Source organism: Solea solea, chromosome 9, assembly GCF_958295425.1.
Source record: "Solea solea chromosome 9, fSolSol10.1, whole genome shotgun sequence".
Taxonomy (NCBI): domain Eukaryota; kingdom Metazoa; phylum Chordata; class Actinopteri; order Pleuronectiformes; family Soleidae; genus Solea; species Solea solea.
Window position 1 is genome coordinate 28,516,803 of NC_081142.1, and position 18,275 is coordinate 28,535,077.

The following is an 18,275-nucleotide window of genomic DNA, read 5'->3' on the forward strand; positions in this document are numbered from 1 at the left end:
CAGTTGTTACTAGTCATAAATGTCCATAATTCAGTTGTTACTAGTCATAAATGTCCATAATTCAGTTGTTACTAGTCAAATATGTCCATAATTCAGTTGTTTCTAGTCATAATGAAGTCACAGATATGTTTAACTCTGATTCCAGACAACGTAACTTGGTGATTAAATGTTAAAAATGTTAATTAATCCAGGATTACGAGTTAATCCTGATCTTTCAGCCGCTGCTCGTGTTGATGACGTCACTATGGGCGGGTACCTGTTGTCCCGTCCAGGTTTGACTGACGTGTGTTTAAACTAATCACTTGTGCCAGTTTCGACGGATTCAGCCAATGAGCAGCGTCATGAGGCAGTGGCGACCAATCAGAAGCGAGCCCGTGTGTGTGTGTGTGTGTGTCACAGTAAACACTCTGTCGTCACTGATGGTGAGTAACTTTTGTACTGTTTTCCACTTTATATCGTTTCGTGTTTATAAAACAACAACATTTACACGCGTTTGTTCGCGTGTCGTGCTTTTAAACTCACGCACAGTGTGTTTACATGCTAATGCTAACGCTAGCAGCGGATTAACGGTGTTTGAGTCGCTTCCGCTGTGCAGCAGCGTTAATAACGGTGAGAAAAAAGTTATTAAACTTATTGTAAGTCGCTTTGGATAAAGGCGTCTGCTAAAGTCCATGTACTGTAATTCAAAGTCATCATTTCACGCAACGTTTCTGTTGTAAATTAGAATAAAATCAATCCGAGGTGAAAATGAAACCAACATTTTATTGTTGGAGAAGACAAATTAATATTTTAAAGATACGATTTACGTTCAATTTGAACCTGAAGTTATTTTTTTTTAAAAGATTATCTGTCATGTTGTTATTTTAATAGTTCATCAGGTAGAATTAATGTTAACATTCTAATAAAACTAAACTGTATTTAACTAAAGTTTTAGATCCTTCTAGAAAGAAGTAATTTCAGTTATATGTCAGAGAACAGGTGTTTTGTCCAGTTTTAGAATAATCTGAATGAACAGTATTATGTTTATGATGTTTACATAAGTGACTTAAAATTCCAGGGCACTATGTTCTAGAAAATGTTTTTATTATTGTGTCAATTTTTTTTATCATAATCTGACTACTGACCTCATTCTGAAAAAGGGATTATTCAATTATAATGCTTTATATGAGTTGCTTATAGAAAATTCCAGCAGACAATGTTCTAGAAAGAAGTTAATTTAATTTTATGTCAGAAAATAACAGGTCTTTATATTATTTTGTCCAATTTAATACTGTAATAATCTGACTGCTGACATTATTCAGTTGCCTAAAGTAAATTCCAGCTCACAATGTTCTTAAAATATGTATATATATATATATATATATGTGTGTGTGTGTGTGTGTGTGTGTGTGTGTATATGTACAGACACGTATGATTCTGATTCTGATAGAATACTCCAGAATACTCCACTTCTTCCTCAGGTGAACCAGCTGGGATTGCACCAATTCATCTATTAAATTACTAAATGAATCATCAATTATTAGAGTAACTCAAACTATAAACCCTGATAACTGATTCATCTTTCATTGAATATTTTCTGGTTTCTTTGCTCCATAAAACAAAGAAGTCATTGAAACTGAATCAGTTTTGAGAACATCATCATTTCATTTCGTGATCAGTATTTCTCGTCTCTGTGTTTCTCTGCTCCTTTGCTTGTGTTTCATGTCCTCATGTCTTCATTTCAGATGCAGTTCATGCTTCTGTTCAGTCGTCAAGGAAAGCTGCGGCTGCAGAAATGGTACATGCCCCTGTCTGACAAAGAGAAGAAGAAGATCACCAGAGAGTTGGTGCAGACGGTTCTGGCTCGAAAGCCCAAGATGTGCAGCTTCCTGGAGTGGAGAGATCTGAAGGTCGTCTACAAGAGGTCAGTCCTGAAGTCCTGAGATCACAGATGATCACAGATGATCACAGATGATCACAGAGCAGAGACCTGTCAATCATCAAAGAGACAGAGCTGTAGTTTCTCCTCTTTATCATCACAGCCAGTGGAGCAGTAGGCCGACAAACAAGCCTAAAAACAATAATTCTTTTCTTACACATTCAACAACCAGACAGTATAGGTACAGTATGTAGGTAGGAAGGTTGTAAGAAGGTTGTCTGTAGGTTATAGTAGGGCTGGACAATAATACGATAACGATATGTATCGTGACAGCGTGACAGACACTTCCATGATATCAGTAGAAAAAACGTTTGATAAAGTCACTCAAACCAAAAAAAGCAGGTTTGGTTGCATGAACAAACTCAGCCCCTCCCTCGTAACCAGCAGCCTGTAGCGTGGTCAGAGTCAAACAGCCAATCACTGAACAGTCACATCGTCTTCCCCGTGTCTCACTCACAACAACAGCAGCATGTGAACATCGACTGAGCGCTGAGAGCGAGGAGATCACGACCTCGCCAGTATGGCAGATTTGTGGTTACTTAAAGTGCGACCACAGTCACGCCAATGTCGCCTACAAATGACACCAGACGACCGGAACCACCAAGAGCTTATTACTTATTATCAACAAACCTATTCTACCATCTTTGTCGATTACACGCGCTGTACGGTACGGCCATCATCGAGATACTGTTAAACACACTGTTGTTAGGCAACACATAACAAAAATGTATGCAACAGTGTTCACGTGAACACTGTTGCATACATAATCCCCATATTGCATGTTTATGGACTGTGGGAAGAAGCCGGAGAAACCCCCCCCCCCCCCCCCACACACACACACACAGAGAGAACATGTGACCTCTATGCAGAAAGACCCTTGTTCCAACTGGGGCTCGACCCAGTGCTAACGAGCGGTTAGCACTCTTGCCTTTGCAAGCCACCAACCGTGTGGTTACACATATATATTTATAATAAACAAATAAAGTTTTCTGTTTTGTCTTTGCTGTTTTATAAAAAGTAAACCAGATTAAACTTTGTTTCATTTGTTTTTGAGGTTTTTGTGAAAGTGTTGAGTTTAATTTTCTCTGTCGTGTGTGAGTGTGAATGAGTCGTGGATTCTCCTGACCTGGATTAACTGAGCCAATCATCACATTCTTAAAGAGCCTAAAGGATTAAACAGGATAAAGAGCCTGTGTGTGTGTGTGTGTGTGCATACTACAACAACAACTAATAATAGTAACATATACAGAGCAGGGGCGGAAAGAGTACCAAAAAATCTACTCAAGTAAAAGTACTGTTACCTTGATGAAATTTTACTCAAGTAAAAGTACTGGTGTAAAAATCTACTCAAGTAAAAGTAAAAAGTAGCTAATTTAAAATGTACTCAGAGTAAAAGTTACTTAGTTACTTCTTTTGGGTGAGTGGGGGGGGGGGGGGGTACAAGTACAAAAACATACACAAAGCTCAAACTCACTTTTTTATTAAATCAAACACATACAGTAGATCACAGATAGATCCAGATTACAGTTCCTCTTTAATTATTCAATGAACTTGCTATTTAGTTTGAACAGGAGCTGGTTTTCAGGACTCTGCACCATCAGCTGAGTCAGAAATAATAATCAGAAATAGTATCGTTTTCACCTGTCGCATATTCAGGTGTACAGAGATACACATGTATCAAGAACTGCACAAATAAATCCACATTTGACAAAATAATCATGACTTGATTCATGCCTGAGCTTTCATTCACATCTCACTGTATAAGAACAGAAAATCAACAGGAAACTGTCTTTAGCTCATCAAGACATCAAAGCAGAACAAGATTATCCCACATATGAAAATAAATGTTAACAAACTCAGTTGAAGTGAAAGTCGTGGGCTCTGTGTCTTTTCACGGATCCATGATTAATTGCATGTAGCGTTATTTAGCTTCACGTGAGGTGATCTTACCTCAGGTAAAGGTTGGCAGGTTGGAAGCAGAGCTTTTGTAGGTGGAGAGCTGCGTCTCTTTCGGCATACAAAGTTTACATCGCATGATGAAATTGTTGTTATTCCCGGACTTGAACTCAAAGAAGTCCTTTAAGTATGGCCAGGGATTGGCCTCACCTTCTCCGTGCGTGTCCCTATGTTCCAAATTCGACCCTTCTCCATCGATACACTCGTCTCCATCCGTCTCCATCATCTTTTAGCTAGCTCCTCTGTGGCACCAACGTCTCGACGTTTCTGACGCTGCAGTTGTCCAGAGCCAATCAGATGGACACTTACTGGCACGCAGACACGGTTTTTTTTACTTTGTAACAGAAGCTATTTCAAATGCAGCGAAGTAAATTACTTCCAACAATATGTACTTAAGTAAAAGTAAAATTACTGATTTACACAAAAAAACTACTCAATTACAGTAACGAGAGTAAATGTAACTCCTTACTTTCCACCCCTGATACAGAGACTGAGGCTGTTGTTGTTGTTGTTTACGTTGTTTGAGGCTGTTGTTTATGTTGTCTGAGGCTGTTGTTGTTGTTTAAGTTGTTTGAGGCTGTTGTTGTTTATGTTGTCTGAGGCTGTTGTTGTTGTTGTTTCAGTTGTCTGAGGCTGTTGTTGTTTATGTTGTCTGAGGCTGTTGTTGTTGTTTACGTTGTTTGAGGCTGTTGTTGTTTATGTTGTCTGAGGCTGTTGTTGTTGTTTACGTTGTTTGAGGCTGTTGTTGTTTATGTTGTCTGAGGCTGTTGTTGTTGTTGTTTACGTTGTCTGAGGCTGTTGTTGTTGTTTACGTTGTTTGAGGCTGTTGTTTACGTTGTCTGAGGCTGTTGTTGTTTATGTTGTCTGAGGCTGTTGTTGTTGTTGTTTCAGTTGTCTGAGGCTGTTGTTGTTGTCGTTGCAGATATGCCAGTTTGTATTTCTGCTGTGCTGTGGAGAACCAGGACAACGAGCTCATCACTCTGGAGATCATCCACAGATACGTGGAGCTGCTCGACAAATACTTTGGCAGCGTGAGTTTCTGGTGACTCGTCTCATTAAAGGGACACTTCAGGGTTTTTATTGAAAGCTTATGTCAAACACTCAGATGGTAAAATCTACATCTTTATTTAAGAGCATGTTCACGTCTTTATCTCACTGTCAACAGGAAACTGACATTTGTAAACCACTCACTCTCCCACACCAAAGTCCACAGAGAAAATCAGTGATTTTAGCTCGCAGAGACACAGGAGCTGCTGGTCCTCTGCTGCCTCGTGTGGTCACTTTGTGTCACTGAGGTCAATCTGAACAAAGGATTTTAAAAGCTGAACTCATAAAATAATACATGTGAACACAGTGAAGTGACAAAATAAGACATTTGAGGCAGCAGTGGATCAACAACTCTTGTGTGTTTGATGTTAAAATCACTGATTTTCTCTCTGGACTTTGGTGTGGGAGAGTGAGTAGTTTACAAATGATCAAGTGAATAATGAACATGTGTTTTGGATGAGTTTAAAGCTGTGGTATGTAACTTTGGTCCATGTTTGTTGTTGTTCTGCCTGTGTTGGATCTTCATGAACACAACATGATTTGTCCTTCATCTAAAAAGTATCAGTGTATGAGCTGCTGTGAAGTTACATGAGTTTTGATTTGTTACTGGTTTTGTTTGCTGTCAGGTTTGTGAGCTGGACATCATCTTCAACTTTGAGAAGGCTTACTTCATCCTGGATGAATTTCTCTTGGGCGGCGAAGCTCAGGAAACGTCCAAGAAGAACGTGCTGAAGGCCATCGAGCAGGCCGACCTGCTGCAGGAGGTAAGACGTCCAGCCCCACCCACCCCCACCCCAACTGTGTCTTTGTGTGGTTATTGTTGACTCTTCTCTGTTGTGATCTTTTCAGAACGTAGACTTTCAGACACGTCTGTTTGCAGGTACAGTGTGTTGTCAAGTTAGATCAGTAGATTTAGATCCGGGTAGATTCACCAACACAAACCTGAAACCAGAGGAATCAGTGTTCAGGCTAAAACACAGCCCTACGCTAACTACGCAAAAATGTTGCCTATTAATGAGTGTATTGCTAACACAAAAATGTGGGTATCAAATGATGACAGTGTTGCAAACGAAAATGGTAATGTTGTGGATGAAGTTAAATCTAATGACAGTGTTTCAAATATTAGTAAGCACTCGAGCCATAGGAGCCGTAGTAGTGCAAGATCAAGTACTGTATCCTCTGCAGCCATAAAGGTTGAAGCAGAAAGGGCAGCGCTTGTTGCTCTAGCTGCAGCTTTAAAAGAAAAGCATGACTTGGAGGAACAGGAACAGCAGCTGAAAAGGAAAAGAGAACAGCTTGATTTACAAGCTGAAATAGCTGCATCCACTGCTAAGCTGGCTGTATTACAGGCTTCAGAGTGGAGAGGTTCTTCTCAAGCACACAGCAATGGCATGAATTCCTATTTGGAAAAGGAGAAAAGGAAAAGGCTTGAAAACTCTGTCACCACGTTGAACCCTATGGCAAAGACTTATCGTCCTGTTGCATGGAAATCAACACAAAATGAACTGTCAAAATGGTCACTACCACCCAAGGAAATCTTATTAAAGGATGTGCAACCCAAGGAAACTGAGCAATGGGTCCAAGCTGCTTCAATGCACCAGTGCAGCCAAAAAGTGCAGCAACAGGTCAACATATCTGAAACATTGCTGCCTTTTCAACACCAGTCATCAACTGCTCAACCTTTGCAACAACACCACATTGGCCAAAGTCCACCTGACATACTTACCATAATGCAAAGGCAAAATGAAATAACAGCAGCTCTGGTACAGCAACAGCGTATGATGACACTACCACCACGAGATATTCCCACATTTGAGGGGGACCCTCTCCATTACAGGACGTTCATCAAAGCCTTTGAGCAAGGAGTAGAGGAAAAGGCAGGACAAGCGGATTGTTTGTACTATCTGGAACAGTTCACAAGAGGACAGCCACGTGAACTGGTGCGAAGCTGCCAGCATATGGCTCCAGAGCGTGGTTATGCAGTGGCAAAGGAACTTCTCCAGAAACATTTTGGAAATCAGTACAAAATCGCAAGTGCTTATATGGAAAAGGCTCTGGCCTGGCAGACAATTAAATCTGAGGACGTAAGAACTCTGCAAGCCTATTCCTTATTTCTGCGTGGATGCTGCAATGTAATGGAAGAGCTTCAGTACATGCAGGAACTGAATATGCCAGTAAATATAAGAGCCATTGTGTCAAAGCTGCCATTCAGAATGAGGGAGCAATGGAGGACCATAGCCCATGACATAATGGAGACAACCAATCAACCAGCTTGCTTCATGGATATGGTCATGTTCATTGAGCGTCGTGTCAGGATTCTTTCTAACCCGTTGTTTGGTGAGATACAGGAGTCATCTGGTGTTGCTGGGATGAAGTCTGTCACTGGGTTTAAAGCACAACCTCAATACATTATGAAAGGAAATGTCATGGCCACCGCCATAACATCTATGGAAGCGCCGGAAAAGGTTGAGGAGCCCACAGCAGGCCCAGAAAAGACTGAATGCCTTTGCTGTGCTCGTAGCCATTCTTTGGAGGACTGCAAACAGTTCAAGGGTTGGAAGCACAAGGAAAAGATTCAGATTCTGAGGCAAAGGGGGGTTTGTTTTGCATGTTTATGTGTGGGACACATGAGTCGTGACTGTGAAGATCGCTTGACATGTAAAATATGTAGTCAAACCCACCCCACTGTGCTTCATATTAAAAGGCAACCAGCCCCGGAAAAGTCTGAAACATCTCACCAGCCAACTTCACCTAAAACATGTGGATATACAGGGGCCGGTAAGGACCGGTGTGTGTTATCCATCCTGCCTGTGAAGGTCAAAAGTGCAAAGGGAAATCACATAATAAAAACTTATGCCTTTTTGGACCCAGGAAGTTCAGCCACATTCTGCTCAGAACAACTAATGCGGAAGCTAAACATCACAGGGAGAAAAACCAACTTCCTGTTGAGCACGATGGGGCAGAAAACAGTGGTTCCATCATATTCATTAATTGGCTTGGAGGTATCTACTCTGGACAGCAATGACTGTCATATTCTCCCAGAGGTTCTCACACAGACACAAATGCCAGTCAATGTTAATAACATGGTAAAATCTGAAGAACTGGCAAAGTGGCCATATTTGTCCAAGGTAAACATCCCAAACATAAAAGCAAACGTCGACCTGTTAATTGGAACCAACGCTCCCAGGATTTTAGAACCCTGGGAGGTCATTAACAGTAGTGGGAATGGCCCATATGCCATAAAGACAGTGCTTGGATGGGTTGTTAACGGACCACTGAATGGAAACAGTGGTGCTTCGGAGGTGGAGCTACCCTTGGCGATGGTGAACAGGATTTCTGTGTGCAAGCTCGAAGAAACGCTGGACGACAGCAGGTACAGGCTACTTGAGTCTCGACTGGAGGAAACTGTCCAACAGTCAATGAAGATAAAGGAGAAAATCTCCACTCTGGATAAGAAGCTTCAGGAGAGCAAAGCACTCAATGTTGCACTGCGTGCCGAGCTAACCACTGCTCATAAGACAGTTAATGTAAGTAATGCCTCTCTGCAGACAGAGAGCAGCCTGTTGAAGGACCAGATCAAGCAGTTGGAGAACCAGAACTCTTCTCTTAACAACCAGATGGTGGCACTGCAGCGACACACCACCACCCTACAGGAACAGAATTCAGGCTTACTCACACAAACGGCAAAACTGTAGGTGGAGAACTCCAAACTCTCCTCTCAGAGTGTGTCTCTGACGGCCCAGAATGCTGTGCTGCAAGGTCAAGTCACAGCCTTGGAGACGGAGGTAGAGTCGTGGCAGCGACAGCGTGAGGAGGCATGGCGGGCTCGAGAAAGTGTGCTCAGTGACCACGAACGCCTGCTGAGCGTTCACGAAAGGCAAGCGCACGAGTATGAGCAGCTGATCAGTCAGCATGCATCGTTGAAAGGCAAACAGAGGGCACTAGAGAATGAACACAGGACGCTGCACAACAAGTATTGTGTTTTGGTGCAGCAGAAGGAGAAATGGGACGAGCATGAAGGGCGTGGTCAGAAGGAGAAGGAGGAATTAAACCAGGAGACTCAGAAGAATCGGCTTCTGCAGCAAGAGAATCTGCAGCTGAAAACAGAAGTGGACAGACAGACAGAGAGCCAATCAAAGCTCTCAGAGGATGCTATGGCCTGGAACCTCTCATGGCTGCTTGGCAGGGTTCTGGAGGTTTTTCCAGATAAACAAGGGCTGGTGCGTTCCGTGAGGTTACAGACAAGGGCCAACATTATTGAAAGGCCAGTGACGAAACTTTGTTTGGTACATGGAATATAGATTTGTCTGTACTGTACTTTAATGTAACTGTATCAACACATTATTCGCTCCTGTCTTGTTGTGTTTGAATTGTTATGTCAGGCTGCCATTAACAATTAGGGGCCGGTGTATAGGAGCCGAATGTGTTTGATTGTGTTATGAGGTTTGGTGTAATTCACTCAATGTGTGTGTGGGGTCGCTGTGCTCTCAGAGGGGGGAGCTCAGGTGTATATAGGTGGCAACATCACTGTCATTGTCAGGTTTGTGAACCGGAAGGGCAAACGGTTTTCGACCGCTGTACCGCGGAGACGCTTCTCATGACTGTATTAGATTGTTTGATGGAATTTCCTTATGCAAAGAAAACGCACAGCAATAAAACCAATATATTGCAACGAAACGAACAGCGTGGACATTCAATCAGAGTTCAAAAGAGCGATCGCCAAGGCAAAGCGCGTCAACCAGGTCATCCGGAGTCAGAAACCTCAGTAGCGGAAGTTTGAGGCTGAGCTGCTATAATAGCTGGTATGGAGCAGCTTTCTTAACCATTTACTAATGGTCCCACTCACCCTGGCTGTAGGTATGTGAGTATATCACCCAACCTTTAACTCAGTTTACTGCTACATCTCTTAGAATGATTGTTTTGAAGAGCTTGCTGCTATGTTCTTTGGCAGCTGTCTTGTTGTGGGGCGGGTGGGTGGGTGAGGGGTGTCTCTTTCCTATGCCAGTACTGGCTTATTAACCTACACAAGCCATGTACAGCTCATTCCTGCTTTATTATGTCCTTTATTCACCTGGAGTTTTGATTTCTTCTGTATTTATCGTTCTGCATTTTCAGTTGTAGACAGTGGATAGATCATTAAACTTTGTTAGCTGGAATGTCAAGGGTTTAAATCATCCTGTTAAAAGGAGGAGAGTATTTTCACATATAAAACAATTTAAACCCACATTTGTCTTTTTGCAAGAGACACGCATTTGTGGTTCTGATAACACTCGCCTGACTCGCACTTCCATTCCTCATTCCAAGCAAAGGCCAGGGGGGTTTCAATCCTTGTTGGTGCTTGCCAATGTCTATGCTCCAAACCGGAACGCTTTTTTTCTTCTCTCCTGGATTTAAACTCATACTCTTTTATACTTGGTGGGAATTCAAGTGTTGGACCGGTCTTCACCCAACCCTGTCTCAATTAGTGGGTCACGTTCACCATACCTTCACTAGGATTGACTACTTTTTCATTGATAATGAACTGATACCATTGGCGCGCTCCTGTGCTTATCAGGGCATAGTGATATCAGATCATGCTCCTGTTGTGCTAGCTTTGGCACTGCCTGACCTTCTTCAAGTTAAAAAACACTGGCGCTTTAATTCAACTCCCCTGTCAAACTTCATGAAAGAACATATATCCTTCTTCTTTCAGACAAATACCTCCCCAGATACATCCAGTCTAGTAGTTTGGGATGCTTTTAAGGCATACCTTAGGGGGCAAATTACTTCCTACACCGCAAATGTGGAAAAAAAAAGGCCCACCGTGAACCTATTACCTTAATTAGCCGATCAAATTAAGATAATAGATAAAAACCCTAACCTATATCAAACATGTTTGGAGCTTCAAACCAAATTCGATTTGGCCTCAATTTATCTGGTTGAATGCCAACTCTCGAGGATTAAGAGCTTGTTCTATATTCATGTTGAAAAATCTGCAAAATTGTTAGCTAATCAGCTGAGAGGACTCAAAGCAAAGGGTCATATTACAAATATGAAAATGGAGGATGGTAAGGCTACTGCAGATCATGCAGGGATTAATGACACATTCAGGAGTTACTACTCACATCTCTACAGCTCTGACTTTTCGAATAATACTACATTAATGGATAACTTTCTGAATTGACTAAACATTTCACAATCAATGTTATTTGTATAGCGCCAAATCATAACATACACTATCTCAAGGCACTGTACATAGACAACATCAAGGAGAGCAGAGAACCCCAACAGTTCACACAATGAGCAAACACTAGGCATCAGTGGAGAGAAAAAACTCCCTCTTAACAGAAGAAGAAATCTCTGACAGAACCAGACTCACACATGTGCAGTCATCTGCCTCGACCGGTTGGGGTGAAAGGAAAATGGGGGACAGAGGAGAGGAGGGGGACAGAAAGGGGGGAGAGAAAGGACAAGAGGGAGATGAGGTAGAGACAGAAGAGAGAGAGAGACCAGGAGCAGATACACAACAACTGTATCAAGTTACAAGTTTATACAGTCAATGATATCGACTTTTAATTATAGCACAATAATAATGGTGATGATATGTATGATATGGATAGCCTCGAAAACTGGATCTGGATCCTGCAACCTGCAAGATGAGAATACAGAGAGAGAGAGAGAGAGGGAAGGAAGGAAGGACACAAACTAGGGAGAGAAAGAGAGTGTGAGAGAGTGAAAGAGAAAGAGAAAGAGAGTGTGAGAGAGTGAATGTGCGTGCACCACAGGAAAATCCCCCAGCAGTCTAGGTCTATAGCAGCAGAACTAAGAGATGGTCCAGGTTTCCCTGAACCAGCTCTAACTATAAGCTTTATCAAAAAGGAAAGTTTAAAGTCTAACTTTAAATACAGAGAGAGGCTCCGCCTCCCGAACTGTCATTGGAAGCTGGTTCCACAGGAGAGGAGGAGCCTGGTAACTAAAGGCTCTGCCTCCCATTCTGCTCTTTCAGACTCTGGGAACCACAAGTAAACCTGTATTTTGTGAACTAAGTGGTCTATTAGGGTGATAAGGTAAGACTAGGTCTTTCAGGTATGAAGGGGCCTGACCATTAAGTGCTTTGTATGTGAGGAGGAGGATTTTAAATTGAATTCTAAACTGTGGGTGGAGCCAGTGTAGAGAAGCTAACACTGGAGTTATATGGTCTCTCTTTCTAGTTCCTATCAGAACTCGTGCTGCAGCATTTTGAATGAACTGAAGGGTTCTAACAGACTTGTTGGAACATCCTGATAATAAGGAGATACAGTAATCTAATCTAGATGTAACAAAAGCATGAACTAGTTTTTCAGCATCCTGTAAAGACAGAATGTTTCTAATTTTCATAATGTTCCGCAGGTGGAAGAAGGCTGTTCTGGAAATGAGTTTTATGTGTGAATCAAATGACCTTTCCTGGTCAAAAGTAACTCCAAGGTTCCTCACAGTGGAACTGGAAGCCATGGTGATGTCATCTAAAGTGACAATGTGATCAGAAAGTTTTTTTCTGAGGTGTTTAGGGCCGAGTATAATGACCTCAGTTTTTTCTGAGTTTAAAAGTAGAAAGTTACAGGTCATCCAGGACTTAATCTGTCTGAGACATTCCTGGAGTTGATGGATTTGAGAGATGGTTTGTCCTCTAGAGTCTGCGTTTACCTGGAGCACAGAGCAGGTCTTCTGTCCTTCTACAGCAGGGGTGTCAAACTCAAATGACCTGGGGGCCAATGAGCATCTAGTCTGGTCAAGCGGGGGCCGACATAGAGGAAAAAAAGTGGAAAAAACAACTATAGATATTCATTATGATATTAGACAGAATTGCAAAGTAAAAGTGCTTGTTTTTATTGTTTTCTGTCAAATTGAGGTGAAACAAAGTGATTTAAAGAAAAAAGAAATAACATCAGAGTTTGTTTGTGTATCTATCCATTGTTGATTATTGTATTAATTAATTAATCCTTATATCTGTGGCGTTTGTTTTAATCAACCAGATTTCTTTTATCCAGGTTTGAGATTGAGGTGAAACAAAGTGATTGTTTGCTCCTTTTTTCCCCCTAAATAAAAAACCTCATAATTATCTTTGCTTCTGTCCCTGAGTGTCGATAAGATAAGATTGTCCTTTATTCGTCCGACGTGGGGGGAACTGTGCAGTGTCACAGCAGGCAAAAATCACAACAAGTTAGAAAATAGAAGGAAACACGGTAAAGGAAATAAGTGTTAAATATGTGCAAGAACAACAATATTACTTGTCTGGAGAACAGGGGTCGGTAAAGAGGAAAATGATAGTGCAGTCTCTAAAATTATTATTTTTGTGTTAAAAGATTTGTGTAAGAGTTTCTGACAAAAAACCTCTGACATTTATGATATTTTTGTCCTTCAATCTTTCTGTATTTCAATCTTTCTCCCTCTCTCTTTCTTTCTTAATAGGTTTTTAGTAGTAGTTTCACTGGTAGTTTAATAATAATAACAATAATAATAATAATAATAGTAGTATTAGTTGGTGGAACAAATCAGAGAGCGCAAAGAACAAATCAGGGAGAACAAATCAGGGAGCTCAAAGAATAAATCAGGGAGCGCAAAGAACAAATCAGAGATTGCAAAGACAAAGAACAAATCAGGGAGCACAAAGAATAAATCAGGGAGCGCAAAGAACAAATCAGAGATCTCAAAGACAAAAAACAAATCAGGGAGCACAAAGAATAAATCAGGGAGCGCAAAGAACAAATCAGGGAGAACAAATCAGGGAGCACAAAGAACAAATCAGGGAGCACAAAGAATAAATCAGGGAGTGCAAAGAACAAATCAGGGAGCACAAAGAACAAATCAGGGAGAAAAAATCAGGGAGCACAAAGAATAAATCAGGGAGTGCAAAGAACAAATCAGGGAGCACAAAGAACAAATCAGGGAGCACAAAGAATAAATCAGGGAGAACAAATCAGGGAGCGCAAAGAACAAATCAGAGATCGCAAAGACAAAGAACAAATCAGGGAGCACAAAGAATAAATCAGGGAGCGCAAAGAACAAATCAGGGAGAACAAATCATGGAGCACAGAGAATAAATCAGGGAGCGCAAAGAACAAATCAGGCAGCACAAAGAACAAATCAGAGTTCAAAGACCAAATCAGGGAGCACAAAGAACAAATCAGGGAGTGCAAAGAACAAATCAGGGAGCACAAAGAACAAATCGTAGTGTGGTGGAGTAAGTCCTGTAGTGTCCTCTACCCATAATGCATCTGTGTTGATTGATTTAAATTTTCTTTGTTCTGATAAAGGTGTGATGGTCCCGGGTTTGGCCTCAGAATCTTCTGGTCTTTTCCAGAATTAAATCATTGAGGTGATTTTTCTGTTTGAGAGGAAACAAATGTGTCTGTCTCTATGTGTCTTTGTGTAGCTGTGTGTGTGTGTGTGTGTGTGTAAACAAGACAATATTTAAAGGCACAGTACGGATGTTAGTTAGTAAAGCTAAGCTAAGAGCTTCCTGGTTCACTCATCAGAACATGTTCACGTCTCTGATTGAACTCTGAAAAACATCCACAGTGTTAAGATGAGGGAGTTTTTCTGGCTCAGTGGCGCCCCCTGTCTGCTGCTCTGTGTCCTGCATGTCCTCTCAATGAATGTCCTGGTGTTTTTCTGTGTTTTTGTTTCCTGCAGCCCCGACATGAGTTTTTCACTGTGCCTGTGTACTGACGTGTTGCTCCTCCTGCTCCTGCTCCTCCTGCTCCTCCTGCTCCTGCTCCTGCTCTGCTGCTGTATACTGAGCTCTTCACCTCCCGGCACTTTTCTCTCTCTCTGGACATTGTCACTGTTTTTTTGGACACATCATGATCTTCTCACTGGTCACGTATCAGTGACGTACAGTGATTTTAACATCACACACACACAGGAGCTGTTGATTCACTGCTGCCTCCATCAATAACTTCCAAATATATATTATAGTATAAAATATAATATTTTGTTCTGGTTTTTGTCAGTGACACAAAGTGACCACACGAGGCAGCAGAGGACCAGCAGCTCCTGTGTCCCTGCGAGCTAAAATCACTGATTTTCTCTCTGGACTTTGGTGTGGGAGAGTGAGTGGTTTACAGTGAGATAAAGACGTGATCATGTGCTTAAAGATATCGTAGACTTAAATTGACGCAGATTTTTTTTTTCCTTTTTTTTTAGTACCTCATACAACCACACTATTCCTTTAATGGGATCAATATTAAATAAATATTTGCACTTATTTACCAAGAACTGTGTGTACATGAATAATTAGCCTTGCCTTTAGACTGATTTATCAGGATTATAGTATTTAAGATGTTTAGATGTTTATATTTAAAGACAAATGTGATTATTTTAACATTTATAACAGAATTGTTAATAAATTGTTTCTGATGTGTTTGTGTTTATGCTGCTTTTTTCACATATGACACAGTTTAAAAATAAATATATATATCATTAAAATGCTAGAGTTCCAGATCTTTAACAACAAAACACGCAGTGCAAAGTGCAAATAAAGTCACATTCATGTTGTGTGTGTTTGTGTTGTTTGTTTGTTTGTCACTGCTCTGATGCTTCTCCTGAGGGGTATTCCAGAAAGCGGGTTATGTGAGAACTCTGAGTTTGTTAACCCTGAGATGAGGGAAACTCTGAGTTATCCGTTCCAGAAAGAGAGGTAACTTAAACTCTGGGTCTGTTACTGCGGTAACTTACTCTGTGAACATAACCTGCTCGCTGGCAGGTTTACTATAAGAAACCCAGAGTTTCTACCTGTCTCCTCCCACACGAAGAAAGCAGTTAGACATGGATTGCCCATTCATTAGAAATCCAATCGACATCGAAGCCGTATTTATTAGAAATGCATTACGTCGTGAGAGAATCTTCCGACCCAGATTAGACGTTTTGATTAAAAATAAAAGACAAATTCACATGTGATTTGGTTCTTCTTTATTCTCTAAAAGTACAAAAGCAACAGTCAGGATTTGTAATATAGTTCCAACTATTAACATATTTCACATATTCACCTGTTTCACCATGACAATGCACCCACCTCAACTGGCGTTCAAGTAATAGAATTTACAAGTCTGTTTTTCTGATTTGCTGGTCCAGGTACACCATTTCTTTCTCAGTTTTTTGAATGGTTTTCATTTAAAAAAAAGACATAAGTGTATACTTGCATCTGATGTAGGCACTTGTGTCCAGGGATGCCTTCAGCCACAGGGCGACCGCTGTATTGGCTGAGAGCCAGCTCCTCAGCCTCTGACAGAGGTGGTGGAGGTGGCCCTCCACCCGTTTTTCGGGCCTCTGCCTTCTTTCTGTTGGCAGAGCAGAACTCAATGTTTGCAATCTGAATTAATATTTACGTTACGTTTAATAGCCTTAGTCAATTAAAAATAAAAAAATAAATCAAAGTGAGGTGCAATCATAGCCTAGCAAAATATGCCTTACCTTGTTGAATGATGTTTTTATGTTTAATTTTGAGCTGCTTCCAAGTCCTCCTTTCTCCTGTTGGATTGCACCTAAATGAAAAACTCAGATTTCATTCCTACTTATATTCATAACTATAGGCTATGCTACGATCTTACGGTTAAATGTTACGTCAATGGAATAGTACATTCAAACTTACGCGTTGACTCGGGCAGCAATTTTCTCCCATGCGGTCTCTCTCTCCTTCGCTGCTGCAGCTGTGTTGCATTCGCGGCGAAATATGTGCTCATATTCTCCGTAGCCCAGCAAAAGGATCTCCAACTCCTTCTCACTGAAATAGGTTGATCTTTTTTTTTTTCTCGGTTGTCATGGTGACTCGTGGTATCGGGGCTCCATTGATGATGGCTTTTTATAGTGGTTGTGCACGCGCGTACCTCGAGGTTAACATGCTCAGAGTTGATTGAACTAACTCAGATCAGCTGTTCTGGAACCGGATACTCAGAGTTTCCCGACTCAGAGTAAGTCAACTCAGAGTTAAGGGAAAGACTCAGAGTGTGTTGAACCTGCTTTCTGGAATACCCCTCTGGTTTAGGATTGAAAAGTAAATTCTCTGTGTTTAATATTTCAGTTTAAAAAGTCAGACCTAAAACACTGAGCTTAAGTTCAGATGAACTTGATGACTAAAGTCAGGATATTATAGCTTAGATTTGGATTCATTTATGTTTGGTTTAGATTAAAGTTGAGATATTGGAAAGGTTTAGATTTAACTTAAGGGTTAAGGCAACTTTAAATGGTTAGGTTCAGATTATGTTTAGATTTAAATTGAGATTCAAGGTATCATTCGATGAATTTATGTTTGGTTTAAAGTTTAGGTTCAGATTTAAGGGTTAGGATTAGATTAAACTTGACGCCCAATTATAAAAAAAATACACTTATTATGTTTTAATGGAGCTGAAATGAAACAATGGGAAAGTTTCAATGGGACATTTTTGGACTAAAAGGTTTGAGTGTGACACAAGATCAAAGACAAACACACAACCAAATGTGTCCTGAAAAGGAAGAGTCATGACTTCTTTTTGTCGCCGTGTGTGACGTGTTTTTCTCTCCACAGGAAGTAGAAACTCCTTGCAGTGTGCTGGAGGAAATCGGCCTGATGTGAACAACCATCTGATCTGTGATGTCACACTCGTTCAACTGCCGACCTGACCCCTGACCTTCACACACACACACACACACACGCACGCACAGAGTCAGTGTTTGTTTACATCCTGCTGAGTTATTTATCTGTTTATTTGTGAGTGAGGACGACGACGTCACTGCTGCTGCTTTTTAAACCTCACAACATCTGAAATATATAAATGAAATCCATAGAATAACATATATATGTGTATATATATATACACATATATACTTATATATGTATATATACATATATACACATATATGTGTGTATGTATATATACACATGTGTATATATATATACATAGTGTATGTAAAGGGAAAGTCAACAAGTATTAACATGAACAAAACCAAAGATTAAGTAAGTTTCATCTTTGAAAACTGAGCATCATCACCATTAGTGGTTCATCATCATCAAACACTGGCTCTGGGACCACAGATGAGTCAGAGGGAGAGGTTTTTTTGGGTCCCAAACCTTTAAGTTAATTAGGTTTATTATGTGTATATGTTTTCAATAAAGTTAATTTAATTAATTAATAAACTAATTAATTAATTAATTAATTAAACGTCTCTTAAAGGTGACATCGAATGCTTGTATCACACATATATGTTAGTTATGGAGGTCTACCTACATATATTAACTTGTTTTCATGGTCACGTATATGTTAGTTATGGAGGTCTACTTACATATATTAACTTGTTTTCATGGTCACATATATGTTAGTTATGGAGGTCTACTTACATATATTAACTTGTTTTCATGGTC

The 18,275-nt window shown here is 40.7% G+C and overlaps 1 protein-coding gene and 1 long non-coding RNA gene across 7 annotated transcripts; one reads left to right on the forward strand and one right to left on the reverse strand.

Moving 5' to 3' along the window:
- The first annotated feature begins 315 nt into the window (after nt 1-315).
- Nucleotides 316-18,018, forward strand: LOC131466178 (AP-1 complex subunit sigma-2-like). Of its 6 annotated transcripts, XM_058639362.1 has the most exons (7): nt 316-422; nt 1,725-1,903; nt 4,797-4,905; nt 5,548-5,685; nt 5,771-5,801; nt 14,194-14,255; nt 17,442-17,552. In XM_058639362.1, the coding sequence occupies exons 1-6, from the start codon at nt 330-332 to the stop codon at nt 14,244-14,246; spliced, it is 603 nt and encodes a 200-aa protein (XP_058495345.1). In that variant the 5' UTR covers nt 316-329; the 3' UTR covers nt 14,247-14,255; nt 17,442-17,552. The 6 variants fall into 6 exon arrangements, with proteins under 6 accessions (XP_058495345.1, XP_058495344.1, XP_058495348.1 ...); XM_058639361.1 differs by lacking the exon at nt 14,194-14,255 and having other exon boundaries at nt 17,442-18,018; XM_058639365.1 differs by lacking the exons at nt 14,194-14,255; nt 17,442-17,552 and adding an exon at nt 14,573-15,399.
- LOC131466179 (uncharacterized) lies at nt 15,834-17,013 on the reverse strand. Its single transcript, XR_009241394.1, has 2 exons — nt 16,530-17,013; nt 15,834-16,422 (listed from the first exon to the last, which is right to left on the reverse strand). It is a non-coding gene; the product is annotated as an uncharacterized LOC131466179 (long non-coding RNA).
- Nucleotides 18,019-18,275: the final 257 nt, after the last annotated feature.

What these genes read in the sequence shown, in the direction of transcription:
- LOC131466178 (XM_058639361.1), top strand. Translation starts at nt 330, where the DNA reads ATGAGCAGCGTCATGAGGCAGTGGCGACCAATCAGAAGCGAGCCCGTG. An exon ending in ACACTCTGTCGTCACTGATG is followed by an intron (nt 423 to 1,724) that starts GTGAGTAACTTT and finishes TCTTCATTTCAG; the next exon opens with ATGCAGTTCATGCTTCTGTT. An exon ending in TCGACAAATACTTTGGCAGC is followed by an intron (nt 4,906 to 5,547) that starts GTGAGTTTCTGG and finishes GTTTGCTGTCAG; the next exon opens with GTTTGTGAGCTGGACATCAT.